Source organism: Thermobia domestica, chromosome 6 (genome assembly GCF_964235325.1).
Source record: "Thermobia domestica chromosome 6, izTheDome1.hap1.1, whole genome shotgun sequence".
NCBI classification, from domain to species: domain Eukaryota; kingdom Metazoa; phylum Arthropoda; class Insecta; order Zygentoma; family Lepismatidae; genus Thermobia; species Thermobia domestica.
Window position 1 is genome coordinate 243,477,117 of NC_137459.1, and position 15,368 is coordinate 243,492,484.

A 15,368-nucleotide genomic window follows, 5' to 3' on the forward strand; every position below is an offset into this window, starting at 1 on the left:
GTAGGAAAAACAGATTTGGATTGTGCACCGTGCCAATGCACCTACTCACACTTCACTCCTCATCCGCAGTTATTTGGCAAAACACCAGACTCCCGTTGTCCCCATCCACCCAAGTATTCTCCGTACCTAGTGCCAACATAATTTTTCCCGTTTCTCAAACTTAAAATCACTTTGGAAGGACGCCGTTTCCAAACCATAGAGGTGATTGAAAACAATGCGACAAGAGACCTGCGCACCATCCCAGAAAATGCGTTCCGGGAGGCTTTCCAAACATTACAGAAACGTTGGGAACGGTGTATTGACAAAAGAAGAGAATACTTTAAGGGGGACAGTACTTAAAATGTTGTACAATGAGCAACAAAGATGTTATAGCAAAAGTTCGGTTTCTTTTTGAACACACCTCGTACAACCCTTGTCTCTATGAGCTCTACCATTTATTAAAATAAATTCTTTTAACATTTAAATTACACGCTACGCTTTGTATTAATGTACAAGATGACTAGATAACATCATAAGGATCGAACCCATTGTCTTTCCATTCTGTAACAAAACTGTACGTATTGTTTTCTTTTGATTTGGTTAATTGAAACTGAGAGTCAAATGAGAAAAAAATTTCGTAAGTCGAAGCAAAGTCAATTAAGCAAGTAAGTATGGTAATAGAAAAATATTTGCACTAAGTTGATACTGGCGTATGTAATGAGAGATACTATACTGTGATACCTTGTGATTTAATTGTTTTCTTTTATAACAATCTTAATGCCATAAATTGGCATTTTTAGCTTGGAATTCGCAGCTTCCCAATGGATGCACCTTGTAGCAAATGCAGAAGAGCTGTTTAATAAAATAACTTCTAGTCGCTCCATATCAGAAAATGAGAAAGAAAGTATTCGCCATTGGCTTTGTTTAAAACAAGAGTGTGATGCGTGTTTTGGAGTTTATCCAGAAGTGAGCGTGACAGATGATTTTCGCATAAAGAGGTCCCTGGATAGAATAGGTATGTTGAGTTCGTAGTCAATTAATATTGAGTAAGATATTCAGAAATGCTTTACTGTTTTATTAGGGATAAATGTGTTATTAATAATGTTACCCTGGATGTGTTGTATGCCAGGATAATACCAAGGTATGAGTAGCTATCACGCATAAAATATGCTATTACAAAATATAGACATTAATTCACTGACTGTGAGTATGCGGTGCCAACAATTACAGAGGACGTAAACATTTGTGCTAAATAACGAATACCAGAGGCAAAACAAATGGAAACGGAAGTTCTCAGATATTCTATTTACAGTTTTAAGCAGTTGTAATCTGACAAGAACGTCCAACTGTAGAGAGAACTATATTAACCATGCTGACTATTTAAATAATTACTTAAGCTATTGTAGATAAATTGTACAATTTAAATTTATTTTTAAGCTTCTACCAACACAAAAGTTGTAATAAATGTTAGTCGGAAGGCGCGTTCAATCAGGGTTTTAAGTTGCTGAGAATGAGGAGAACTGGTTTTTAAGAAACCAAGCTAGAAAAATATGGGAACACGAGAACCAGGTAAAGCAATTTCAAAATAATATACAGACTAGTGCAGCTCTATCTGGATACCTATACTTCACAATCTTTAGTGCTTACGCAACAAAATTAGAAAATGGCTGCGGCAAGAAATCATGTTGATACCCCAACCTGAACAATCCAAAGACAATTTTTCAATTTCCATATTATTCTAAAACATGATTATTTAGATATAATTCTGTTATGTTAATTAGTTTATAACTTTTGCAACCGTCCCAGGAAAATTTTCAAGCTTGGCTCACTTGAAAGGTAATTTCCCGTCTTTGGTGTGAACGATCCCAGATTCGATTCCCGATTGGGACACTCTGTCAAAAAGGTGTAACAGCTTTTTCAGGCCAGCCATCCTGAGTGAGCTTTTTCCTTGGTTTTCCTCATTCGCACCAGACAAATACCGAGAGGTACGTAACATATAGGTCCCAGGCCGCTTCCTTCCTTCCACCCTTGTCCAGATAGTGTGCTCGTCGAGGGATGTCATCCCTCATACGTAACGGTCTTAAGACCAAATATGTATAAATAAAATCGGTTCGTTCGATTTAATTCTTAACGAGCAAGTATTTTCAGCCAGTATAAGAAATTACACAGAAGTTCAAGTATGCGCACTAAGAAAACATAAATAGAAGTGCTGCCGTTTTTTTTTTTAATTCATTTCTGAGAAGGAAACATGTAGTATACGACTGCCTTAAATTTTATTGAATGTTCATTTTTAATTGATAGACAAAGGACCTTAGACATCTTGAAAATTTTAATTCCTATTAAATCAGTTCCTGATAAATTAGTTATAATGTTTGGTGACATGTAAATAGATAAAACTAACAAATATGATTTGTCATATGCAATAATATGTTTCATTCTCTAAAATCAACTCTTTATTACTTGTTTATTATTGCAACTTATCGTAATTTTATTTTCGTTTTTCAGATGAAATTTCAGAAAGTGAGGAGAAAAGTGACTTTAGCCAAGAGAAGAAAGTTGAAAGTGTTCCGACAGAAAGGATTGATGAGAATTTGGTGACTGTAAAACAGGAAGAATCTGGTGAAGTTGGCGAACATGTTCGGCAAGACAGCTCAGATAGCAAAGATGATTCTGATACTCAGTCTCCAGAATTTTTTGAGAAGCTTGATGATCTAATAAAATCGTTCAAATTTAGAACTGATGAGTCAATATCGTTGCAGTACGATTCACTCGAGTTACCAGAAGTGAAAATTGACATTCCGGAAAACACAGCTGATGAAACGGGTAAGTTGATGTTAGGTGTTATCCTGATTCTATATAGATGTTAGGTCTTGTGAGATCTGATGCTACTCAGCAAGTGCTCTTTCCTTTAATGTGTCTTTCCTTTTACTTCTTTCTCCGAGTCGGATGAAACATAAACTAAACAATGTACAACATTATTTTATTTGTGTCATATAATAATGTAACTTAATTTCTGGTAACTAATATAATTTTCTTTGTATCATTTGTATTATCTAGCCACATTCTTATCAATATCTGTCGCTTTGCTCATTTATTCCTCTCTTGTTTCGTATGTTCTTTGGCTGCTTTCGTAGTTTACAATTAATTTTTGTTTTTACAATATTTAAATAATATATACTCGAAATTCAGTTACTAGCAAATAAGCAATACATTTAAATATGAGGAGGCTCAAGAGAAATAATTGGCTACGAAGATTTGAAAGTAAGAACATCCCTTGACAGTATGCTCGTTTTGGTTGGTCGGTTCATTGGTTAGTTTGGAGTTTACAATCCCTTTTATCACCGAGCTATATGTGGCCTGGACCTACAGCTTAACGCGAGATCTAAACTACATGAGTTCTAACAGGAATCAAATTCGGATCTCCCACACAGGGCTCGTTGTATTGAGTTGTTTACATTAGTGCGGGAGCTTCACCTCTGGAAATTGAGATGGATTAGGTGGATCAATGTCATAGGGTAATTGCCTGATTTAGAGTTTGATGTCTCTTTTCAGCACTGAGGATATGAAACATGGACTTACAGCTTAACGTAGGATCCGAAACACATGAACTTCCGTAGTGAATCGAACAATGGTCTTCAACGCTGAAGACGCCTATGCTAACCATATAGCCACAGAGGAGCTTTAGATCAGTCATGTTTATTGGTTTCCGTGTGGTACTTCTGTGTCCTCTCATTTTACCAATCGTTTATCACTATTCACTTCCACATAGTATAAACGAATTACTTAAATTTTCTCTCTCGGATTTTAGTATTCTTTAATTTCGTAGTGCTTCCAGTCTTATTTCTGATTCGTCACACTTCGAGTTGAACGGTGATTTTTTTTTTTTTTTTTATTTATTTAAGACTATAAGACTTCTTAATTAGTTTTACATTGCTGCGTTGCTACCTAAACCCCAATATTTTAAATCTCGAAGAGCGAAACGAGATCCTTTTGTGTGCCATTATCTAGAACGTAGAATTGTTCATAGTTTCAGTATCATCATAATTACCTCAGAGCTCTATTGTTTTATGCCAACAATTCGTACAACTGTTCGTGTCCTTTCATTGCCAAATGGATAGTGCGCGTGCTTTCTGGGCTCTTGATCTTGAGTTGGAGGGATACCTGTTTTGGATACGAATTCGATACCAACCCGAGCAGTGGTTCGGATCCAGCTTTAAACAATAGGTCCCCTCTCCTATAGCGCTGGTGCTGAAAATGAACTTAAGGTGTTTATTACATTGCTCGAAGGGAAGGGAAGACAAAACCCTCCTTGAGATATGCATGAATTCAGCATTATCTGGGTAGCGAAAAATTGCCTCGGATACAATATTATACAAATGTACCATTCACCTTTCCCATACATATTACATAGCCGAAGATGCAAACAGGAAATTAAGTCCGTTTTATGAATTATGCAACATGCTTGTTACAATCATAACAGCAATAAATAATTATGCTACATCAACAAATGCTGATTCAGACTAATGTGATTTGCAAAAGTACCAAAATTATTTTTGTGTATGTATTAGAGATAATTGTATCATGTCTATTACACTGACGTCTGAGAGTTTCAAGAAAGATATTACATAATGTAGTAAGAAGCAGTTTCTTATTAAATTGTGCAAATACCAATAGTCAAGGTGACACACAACACCAATATGTTATTCGTTTAGGCAAAAATTACTTTTCGTTTGATCTCAAAATCATGCCTTTTCCAAGCTGGTGCACGTTTAATGGTCTGTTGATAGAAACAATTTCTGAAAGCCAATGGCTACAATAAATAACTACAAAATGTATCTAATTCAGAAAGCCAAATATATACAAATTCAAATACTTGAGATTGTTTGTTCACTAGCTCTGCTAACTTTCACGGCCCTGGAAACAGACCAAATATAAACTACATGTTATAGTGAAAACTTGGCTAAATATTTCCAAAGGAATTGTGAAGCATTGATATAACCTAGTTAGATATTTTAACATATTTTATTCATTCTATTTCTTGTCCCTAAGATTCATAAATGTTCGTTGATTATCACGAGAATCACAGATTCTCAGCTACCGGGCGGTGGTACTTTGTCGGCGATTTTAAGGCTTAAGAGAAAATTTTAATACGGGTGCTTCAGTAATTTAGTCGCATTTACAAAAATGTTTATATCTTAGAAAATCTCAGGTGTAGACTAAAACTTTCCTATTGAACAGTTCAAAACAGGATATGTTTCATCAGATCACTAATTGCAGTAATTGTGAGTAGGTATAGCGCAGCTGAGAAAATTGCACATTAGTAAGCAAATAAAAACACTTTGTTCACCTTTCCATCGTTTGTTTTTAAGCCCTTCAAAGTTGTAGTATAAATTACGTTCAAACATACTGTGACAATCTTTAATACACTGAAATTTAAGATCCTTAATGGCTTATTACGATCATGCAAGTGGAACTTATAATATTGTGTTGTTAGTACGTCCGTCCGTTATATCACACTATAACTCTTGAACGAAAGCTAATTTTTTAATTCTTTTTTTTTTTCGCAATAGATATTACACCTAGATCGATTATCTCGGTGGAGTTCGTTAACGGAGTAAATCCGTTAACCTCTTAACGGATAACAGTGACATCGTCTATCTGTTACTCCACACAATAACTCTTGGACGAAGCGAATTTTTGAATTCTGATCTTTAAATGATTGATTTAGTTTAGTGTCTATATGAGAGTCGTGGACCTACAGCTTAACCTTGGATTTGAACATGAGCTCCCACCAGGAATCGAACTCGGGTCTACACTTCAAAGACGCGTACGCTAACCACGAGGAAGCTATGTTTTTTTGCAATATATAGCGAGAGCAATTATCTTGATCGAGTTCGTTAATGAAATCAATTCGTTAACATATTCATAGCTAACAGCTAATCTAACAGTAGCTGTCTATATTCCATTTTCTACTATTGAAACAGAGGTAGTAGAAATTACACATCATCGCGCCTTTAGATGGCAGCAAATATTCTCCAGCTTTTGACATCTATTAAGTGTGTGATCCGTTTTACTGTCTACCAGAGTTTATTGGTATTGTCGAGTTTTACATGTCGTGACAGTACGTCAGCTATATGACACATGGACCTACAGTTTAACGTGAGATCTGAACTGCATGTACACCAACCAGGCTTCTAAACTTTGTTTCCTGGTCCAAAATTGATATTTTTAAAACTGACGTCTCATGATTATGCTTCGAGACTAAGCGAGACGTGATAATAATGAAAGAAATGGTGTTATGAAGAAAGTGTGAGGAAACAAAGAAAACCCACTCCCACGGTCTTTGTCCAGCACAAAGTCCACTTGACGAGAAGTGGGATCGAACCAGGGACCGAATGCACCACAAGTGATCGATTTACCACCGAACTGCCGCAACCCACTGCAAAGTTAATGCTGCAGTTACGACGGTGGTATATAAACTAAAGCGATAGGTTATAATTCAATGTGGAATTAATTATTTTTTGAAATATAATCTTCGATATTTTCTTTTTTTATTATTATTAATTTGTTGTTTTAGCTTTGATTTTCAGTTTCATTGCATATGCTTTGCTGATTTGTATGTCTATTAATCACATGTTGGTTCATTTGAAGCGTATGTTGAGATGATGTCCTCTTCTTCTCATTACTATGGCTACAAACAAGATATGTCTGGCTTTCTGCAGATCCTAAAATTGTTCATCCATGTTCAATTTCTGAGTACTTTTGACCTAATAAAATCATTCGTTTATATGTAATGCAGTTTTAGTTTCGAGTACATTCTTAGTATTATGTTCTTTGTTCTAATTGTGTTTGCTTCAAATGCGAAAGTAAATACCACATAAGGACATTTTAGTTTCGGTACAATTAGATGAGAAATTTATGACATGATTTTATATTTTTCTTTGGTGAAATAGTGTGTCAGATGTAAGTTGCAGTTAAGTGTAAATTATCTATGAAAGGTGCAGATATACGTAAAGATAAAGAATAATTTCTTCTTGATTGTGTGAAACTTGTGTTATATTTAATATTAAATTTCTGTTAACCCATTACCTTCTTACTCTTTCCAGATGAACCTGAAAAACCTACATCGAAACTTGAACCTGCAGTGCGAGTTCATCCAGTACTGGGAATAGTTCCGTCAAGATTACAAGGCAGAAGGAAGAGTGTTCATCCTGGTTCAATTGTCATGGGAATGCAATGTGCCATAGATGATAATAAGAACTGCATTACGAAAGAAACAGAATTAAAATTGGAAGGAAAGGTACTTTAATGTAGTAGTTTTATCATCAAAATAGTATATCAATATTAGTTTTTTTGACTCTTTGTATATCATTGAATTTCCATCGACAGAGGAATTGGTGTGTTAAAAGTCAGTTGTTTCTTCCATTTATCAATATATCAACATTTCTTGCCAGTTCATTTATAGAAACATAAATGCATAAAAGTTTTAGTAAGCATAGTAAAATCCGTTGTAATTCAATTATTTAAGCTCCAAAATAGCAAGGTCCGTTCATAATTCAAAATGTTTTAAGTGGTGTACTATGAGAATTCATTGCAGAATACTACATTGCGAAGATTAGCAGACATGGAAGTCTTTCTCAGTAACGTGCAGTAAATTACTTTCTCGGCATATCTCAGTAAGGGGAAATAATAGGAATTCTTGCACAGTTAAACAACAAAGCTCGAAACAAGACCTCACATGAGCTAAAATATAAGTACAATATTTATTTTATTTTCCAGTACACTTACAATAATTTATTTGCAAAGTTTTCAGTTGTATCAGTTAGCTTTATTAGAGAAATAATCAAAGTAAAATGGCGCGGGAGTATGGCTGAATATCATCTTGTAGCATACATCTTTCTGAGACTAGATTCTTTTTGAGTATTTATTGTATAGAACTAGAAATAAGTGTATCGCATTAGCTACTTACATAATACATTCTTTATATCAGAAAATCACTTACTTTCGATGTTCGTCAGTAAAACTAAAAAATGTCTTTAGTAGAACAAGAGAAATTCCTATTTGAAACAATAATAACGATGATAATAATTGCAAATCCAAAAATAAATAAAAAGAAAGAAAATAAGGTGTGAGGAATGTGTATTGAAGAAAATTTCTTAAAATACTTAAAAGATGTCTATAATACTTAGACTTAAATTACTCCCCCCCCCAAAAAAAAAATATATATATATATATATACGCAAGGTCGTTGCCAACATATGAACCAATCATGAAATGTCGTAAATGTATGAGCTGTCATTTTTCAGTATTTATCTTTATAGTATAGCTTACTTTTGTATTTGGAATGGCTTTAATTATATTTGATTTATTTATAATGGAAAAATAGATTTAGTTTAAATCTACACACTATTTTTTTTTTTTTTTTTTTTTTTTTTTTTTTACTTTGAAGATGTTATGATTATACATGTGTTTATAGTTGAATTTCTAAATAGATTCAATTTTGTACAAATAAGTAACAGTTAAAACTCTTCAGACGATAATCCAGCAAACTTATTAAAAGGTAGTTCTTGAATATTTCCTAGTTTTAGTACCTTGAGCTGTACATCGTTAATTCTGTATTTTTGTTACCACTGAAACAAAGTTTTATGCATTATTCTTGAAATTAGAAGAGAATTAAAAGAAGTTACGTATAGAAGAGCTAATTTTACTCTGTATTCTGTTTAGATTAACAGAAAAGGAAGAAAACCAGCGTTTCTCTGTCCAGTGTTGGTGCAAACTATTTTCTTTTAAGAGAGTAAGATCAAAGTGGCCAAATGGTAACGTGCAGCAATAAAGTACGAATAGAGTGTGTAAGGAGGTTAAGGTGAACGATGCTGAAAGGAAGTGAAATAGTGGATTGTAGCTGATGGTGTCTATAGTAATCGGAAACGTATTTTGTTCGGAGGTTCTTCAGATGGCACTTACATCACTTACATTAGAACTGAAAATCACTGGAGAATACAAGTTATATGTAGGGTTGGATACTGGAGTTTGAAAATAGTGTAGAATGCGTGCCGTTTAAGAATTGCTAGTTTATTATTTTCGGAAATCCAGACAGGAACTGGCAAAAGGAAAGAAAAAAATGTGAATTTCGGGGCACTTTAGAACATCTATGTGCCTTTGTGTTGGTTTACCGTCCGTTTCCAGCATCGACGCTATATGAGACGTGGACCTACAGTTTAAGGTGAAATTTTACCACAATAATGCGTTCAATGCTCTCTGATAGAGAATCAAATCCGGAACCGTGGAAATACAATAATTATGTCAAGTTTTGGTTGCATTTTACTGTGAGATTCAATTTGCGGCACCAGGTCTTGAAACGATTGGTTACGTCTTGAAGCCAAAGACTGATGTATTATGTTAATGTGCCACGAGGGAGAAAAACTGTCATCAATATGCAGAAACAAATGAATGTTCATAGTTGCTAAAAATCAACAGCAACAAAGATTTTAGGAAGAGAAACAAACAAACAAACAGAAAAATCAAACGATTGCAATCTTGGCCAATAATTATTTTTTGATCAGAGACCACAAAATTTTTGAATGGCCTTTAAATGGAGTTTTTCGTATTTTCTATGGAATATGCACATCACACTGAGTTAAGTGATAGTTTGGATATGCTACACTATATGTAGTTCTCCAGTTATAAGGCCTACAAGAAAATTTTTGTGGGCCGATAATTAGTTTTTGGATCAGGGGCCACATTTTTTTGAACGACCCCTAAATCGAGTTTTCGTATTTTCTATGGAATAAGTACATCATACTGAGTTAAGTGATAGTTTGGGTTTGGCTACACTGTATGCAGTTCTTCAGATACAATGCCTACCAGAAAATTTTTGATTGAAATATATTGGATCTTTTGATCCAAAAATAATGTAAAGTAATGGTGATAACGATGACTTCTATAAAACACTGGACATAAGAAAGATGAGATATAATAATTGTGCATTGATGGCAATGTAAGCGAGAAGGCTAAGAAGGAAATAATACATGAGGCAAATGCAAGCGGTGTCTCAAAAATGTTAATGGACTTTTTTCTTTGTTCGTTTATTTAATTGTTTAATTGCTGATACGTAACACAACATGTGCCTTAGTTAAGAATATTAAATATCTTGAATGTTCTTTTTATTTAAATATTAATTTTTTCGTATTATACGGAAATCTGATACATTCCTACAATTATATTTTTAGATTGAGTCCAAAGAAGCTTTGTCTGTGCATCCATCTCGCGAATCTATAAAGGCAAATTTAACAGAACGCCGAGGAAGCGATCTTAGTAATGGTAACAGTATTAATAACAATAAAGATGTTTGTGGTGAAGAATGTGTAAGCAAATCTAGCCAGAAGATGTTGAAATCGCAGCATTTTAGCACTTACCATGAATTACAGCAATTGTCTGCTGATAGTGGCGCAAGACAAGTTGCTATACGCCAAGTGTCGTTAGATCTCGAGTGTGCCCAGAAGAGATTGGAGAAATTAACTCAAACGATTCATATTAAGGTAAATTTTATAATGCTTTGTGACTCCTGATATTACAAATGTATATGCTGTTTTATAGTAGTAGTTATAATCTTTAAATTGTGTAGTTACTGTATTATACGTTGGGAAATCCTAAAGGCCACAAATATTTATTTTCACGAGACTAAAATATTAAGTTTCTTATTAAATTAAATTTGAATTTACGCCCTTCATATTATATGTTTGACCAGACCAGAAATTTCACTAATATATATTTACTTTATTACGTTCACTACTAAGGGATTTGAATAAATCAATCTCAGTTAAAACATTGTATTACAGTTAGAGCCTAAAATTTTTCGAAAATTTTGAATGGGAAAGGTTATCTAGGATTTTTTTTTTTACAAGTACCATTTTTTTGTGTGTGTGTGTGTGTTTGTGTTTGTTTGTTTGTTACGACCTTAATATGTTTTCCCTGAAAAGTTTGAATTAAAAAAATAACTAAAAGAAATAAAAACCAGATGAAAGAACAATTGGAAATTCAGGAATGATAATTCTTTCAAGCATATGGTCATTAGCAACAGGTGCCACAGGATTCTTCGACATGAGCGTGATATAACAAATTTTGAAAAATGCAGGGTGTAGCAACATCTAATGTCTTTCAATTAATAATAACACACATATTACACAACATTTTGTACATGTTTATTTACTTATCATATGCATGTGCCATTTAACAGTCATTAAACAAAAATCTTGGAATTAAAGTCTTTGGTTTGCAAACTGGCGTCATCCAACTGGTATTCATTTCTCGCCATGCAACAAAATGATCTACCGTTTTCACTGGCGCATAGCAATCCGAGTAAGCATAGTGGAAAAAGGGGGCGTGGCTTGATCAGCTGATGGGCATGCAACGCCAGTTAAATTAGCCATGGAATTGTGGTCGTGTAACTACTGTGCATTTGTTGTGGAAACATTTTTTGAAAGTGATGATTCGTGCGTTGCAGCTCAGCGTCAATCCCGCCAACACTTTAACATGAATCAGAGAGGGTTGTTCTATTCCGTAAGATAATGTTGTTACGGGCGAAAATCTTCAGAGAAACAGGTTCAGCTCTCAGACAGAAGTCAATAAATAGGTCCTTCTAGATCAGCCAGGACACAGAAACTAGTCCAAACCAACCAGCTCGTAAACGTGCTTCTGTTGTGCATCTCTCGGATCGCAACATACGACGAATACTTCATTATGATTACACTGTTGACCGTACGAAATGACCCTGGTTCAGCAATTAGCGCCTCAAGATTATGTAAATTGCGTACTATTTTCACAACAAATGATTGATGTGACGACTGACGTGGTTTTTATGGTGAGCGACGAAATTTACTTCCATTTTTCTGGTTATGTGAACAAACAAGATTTCCGCTACTAGTCTGTTCAAAACCCTAGAGAGATGCGTGAACGTGTGCTTCACAGTGACAAAGTGACAGTGTGGTATAAAGTTATTATGAAGAATTGTTTAATTGGGGATACTTTTGAGGGGAATGCAGGACAAACTGTTGCGGTGACTGCAGAGCGTTACGTGTTATCCATACGCTGTAAGTGAAATTTTGCTGGAAAGTTTCTGAAATTAAAAAAAAATGCAAACTTCAACTGCACTTTACCATACATTTTATTATAATTAAATCTTCAAAAATTTATTGATAATTCAATCAGTATAATGGGAACTGGGAATTTAGCTTGCACAGTCACTTGATAAATATGGATAAGATCGAAAACGTTTCCGGTAAGATATAATAGAAAATTTCCGAAATAGAAAGGTTTCTGCTTTACATGAGCAATTTCGGAATGGAACGAACATATGAAGAACGTTAATGCTGGAAAATTTCCTGGTACTCAAACTTAGAATAAGTCGCCTAAATCGCAACTGAATGTGGTCCAGTAAGATGGAGCAATCACTCACAGAGCAAACATTGAAATGATTTTCTTTTAAGAGTAAGGGTTCCTGGTCGCCTAATTTCTCGTCATGGTAATATTGCTTGGCCCGCCTGTTCCCCAGATCTCAGTGTATTTTCAAGATACCTTAATCAGAGGGTGTACGTAAACAAACTGCGCATATTGGGGAAAACTTAATTGCTGCCACACCAAAACAAATGTTAAGGCGTATTTTTCACAGCTTCGACAGGAGACTAGAGGAGTGGGTGGCGAGAAGTGGATACCACTTGGATGAAGTCATCTCCAGAAGATCCATTGTTTCCAAGATCCCTTTTAATGTCTGTTAAATTACACATGTACCCCAATATGTCGAATAAATAAACATATATTAATGTTGTGTAATAAGTGCGTTATTATTAATTAAATACAATCAGATCGTTTTGTTACACCGTATATGTTCATGTCGAAAAATAACGGTACTCATAAAAGGAAGTTTTAAGATCTGTCTTATACATTGATACTGTATTTCCTACAGTGTCTTAAAAGGTTAGTACGGAATTTTCTAAAATGGTCCCAACGAATTTTATGAAAGTTCCCAAAATTCCTTTTCAAAACAAGAACTTTCACTGCACTTTACTGTATATATATGCAATTACTTCCTACACTTTGTTATAATCAAATGTTCAAAAATTATTAACTGAAAATTCAGTGAGTAAAATAGAACTGGGAACTTACCTCGCACAGTCACTTGATAAATATTAATTCTTAATCAGGCACCTTCATTAAGAACAAAAAAGTTTGCGGTAAGATATAGCGGATAATTTCCGAAGTAAAAAAGTTTCTGCTTTATATCATCAATTTCGGAATGGTACAAACATATTGCCTAGTTGAAATTATGATCCGATCTGGTAGGGTTATCTATAAACTTTATGTAATGAACTTTTCGTTATGAAATCAATTAAAGTCACAAATAAAATGCAACTTGTTTAGGATGTGTTAAACAAAATAATCAGATACAAATATATTGCAACTTTTTTATCATTGCAGAAAGAATTTATTGATGACCTCATAAAAACTAGTCAGGTGAGGGAAAATGCTAAGCTAAAAATTAAAAAGAAGTTAGAACGTCTCGAAGTGAAATACAGGAAAACTAAAAGCGAGCTAGCTGAAGCTGAAAAGGCTTTAATTTCAAGTTCCAAAGATCAAACATGTAGTAATTTGGATGAAGAACAAATTAATCTAAGAAAACAGATAGATAAATACAAGAAACAAGCAATGATCTATGAAAGGAAATTAAGAGAAATTGAGAATATTAAATTAATTGCAGAAGAAAGTACAAAAAAGTAAGTATTTTTAAATTTCCAGATATTATTTGTATATGGTCACATAATACAGCAGCTATTACGACTTTCGTCAAGTGCTTTTCTCTTTGTGTTTATACTCTATAATAATGTTAATAAAGCATTTTTTATATTAAGATAATAATAATAGTAATCAGTTTTTGTTCATGATCTATTGGTTTCTTTCTTTTCTTGTTTCGAATTTGTTTGCTGTTTGAACCAGCTGCAACAACAGTGCTCAGTACTTCATAGAGTCACTACTTTATTCCAGAAACTTATAGTCTTGCACTATTATAATTTATTTTACTATATATATATATATATATATATATATATATAGATAGATAGATAGATATATATATATATATATATATATATATATATATAGATAGATAGATAGATAGATAGATAGATAGATAGATAGATAGATAGATAGATAGATAGATATATATATATAGAGGTATAGATAGATAAATAACAAGTGTGTCGCCGTGTCGTGAACATTCAGTTCAGTAAATTGTGTTGTCAGTCAATAAAAGTTGGAAACCAGTGTTTTTCAGTCACTGTTCTACAGAGGCATAATTTATCGTAACATCTTACTTTATCTGCTTCATGACCACTATCAACGTGCGAAGTTTGATCCGTGTAACAGAAACTGTTCTATACAGCTTAGATACGGACAGAACGGTTGGTACTGTCAACATGAGGAACAGATTTTCAGCCAGTATTCCTCAAGGACATTGGCTTTTGTAACCATCTTATGTGAAAACTACACTATCAATGTGCAAAATATGGTCGTTCTACCAAGCAATATTGGAGAACCAAATATGAACGTACGGAAAACTTTCTCCGCGCCTATTTTGCAAGAACATGACCTATCGTAAACATCTCGCTTCAATACCGTCTACAGCATGACCACTATCAAGTTGCATAATTTTATTAATGTAGCTCAAACTGTATTGGACTAGTCTGATCAGAAGAAAAAACTGGTAATGCTAACATATGCGGCAGTTTTTTGGCGCCCATTGTCAAATATATTACCGTTCATAATAAAAATGAAATGATTTTTTTTAAGTTCCAGTGGGAATCGAACCTGGGACTACGTGCACCAAAGGCACATGCGCTAGGCACGACCAGTAGGGAGGGACGATTATAATCATTTTGCCTGAAAACCGTCTACACCGGTCTTAGCTTGCAAATTTAGGCATTCTACTTCAAGTTAATGTTTCGGAATTTACTAATACACTAAAACAAATTATTTCTCCCGGGATTACTTTTAATCGAAAATCACAATCAGTATTTCTAATTTTAAAAGCAACATATGATTAGTATTTTTACGTAAAAGTATTATTATGAAAAACTAAAATTCTTATTAGTTGTAGCTTGCTTCACAGAAATTACCCCCTTTGTGCTTGTGTTTCTTTTAACAATAGTGTTTAACTGTTGTATTAATTGAAGTGTTGTAGCTGTGTTCGTATTGAATATGTTCGTAGGACTCTCTACATGCAATAGCCTAGATGAGTTTATTCATACTGTATTTGTAGTATTGCTCTGAGCTCAAAAGCGTTTCGTTAGTAATTCTTTTTCTTCATGTTTTATTGTTTTTAGTTGATATGTTTGATA

The 15,368-nt window shown here is 33.9% G+C and overlaps 1 protein-coding gene across 4 annotated transcripts in view; it reads left to right on the plus strand.

Annotated features, from left to right (window-relative positions):
* Positions 1-15,368, plus strand: part of cos (kinesin-like protein costa) — a 159,350-nt gene that overhangs the window by 95,365 nt on the left and 48,617 nt on the right. For all 4 annotated transcript variants that reach the window (XM_081762687.1, XM_081762688.1, XM_081762686.1 and 1 more), the window contains 5 exons: positions 780-994; positions 2,485-2,802; positions 7,086-7,279; positions 10,209-10,517; positions 13,453-13,748. In XM_081762687.1, coding sequence (XP_081618813.1) covers positions 780-994; positions 2,485-2,802; positions 7,086-7,279; positions 10,209-10,517; positions 13,453-13,748 — 1,332 coding nt within the window. The remainder of the gene's footprint in view (positions 1-779; positions 995-2,484; positions 2,803-7,085; positions 7,280-10,208; positions 10,518-13,452; positions 13,749-15,368) is intronic.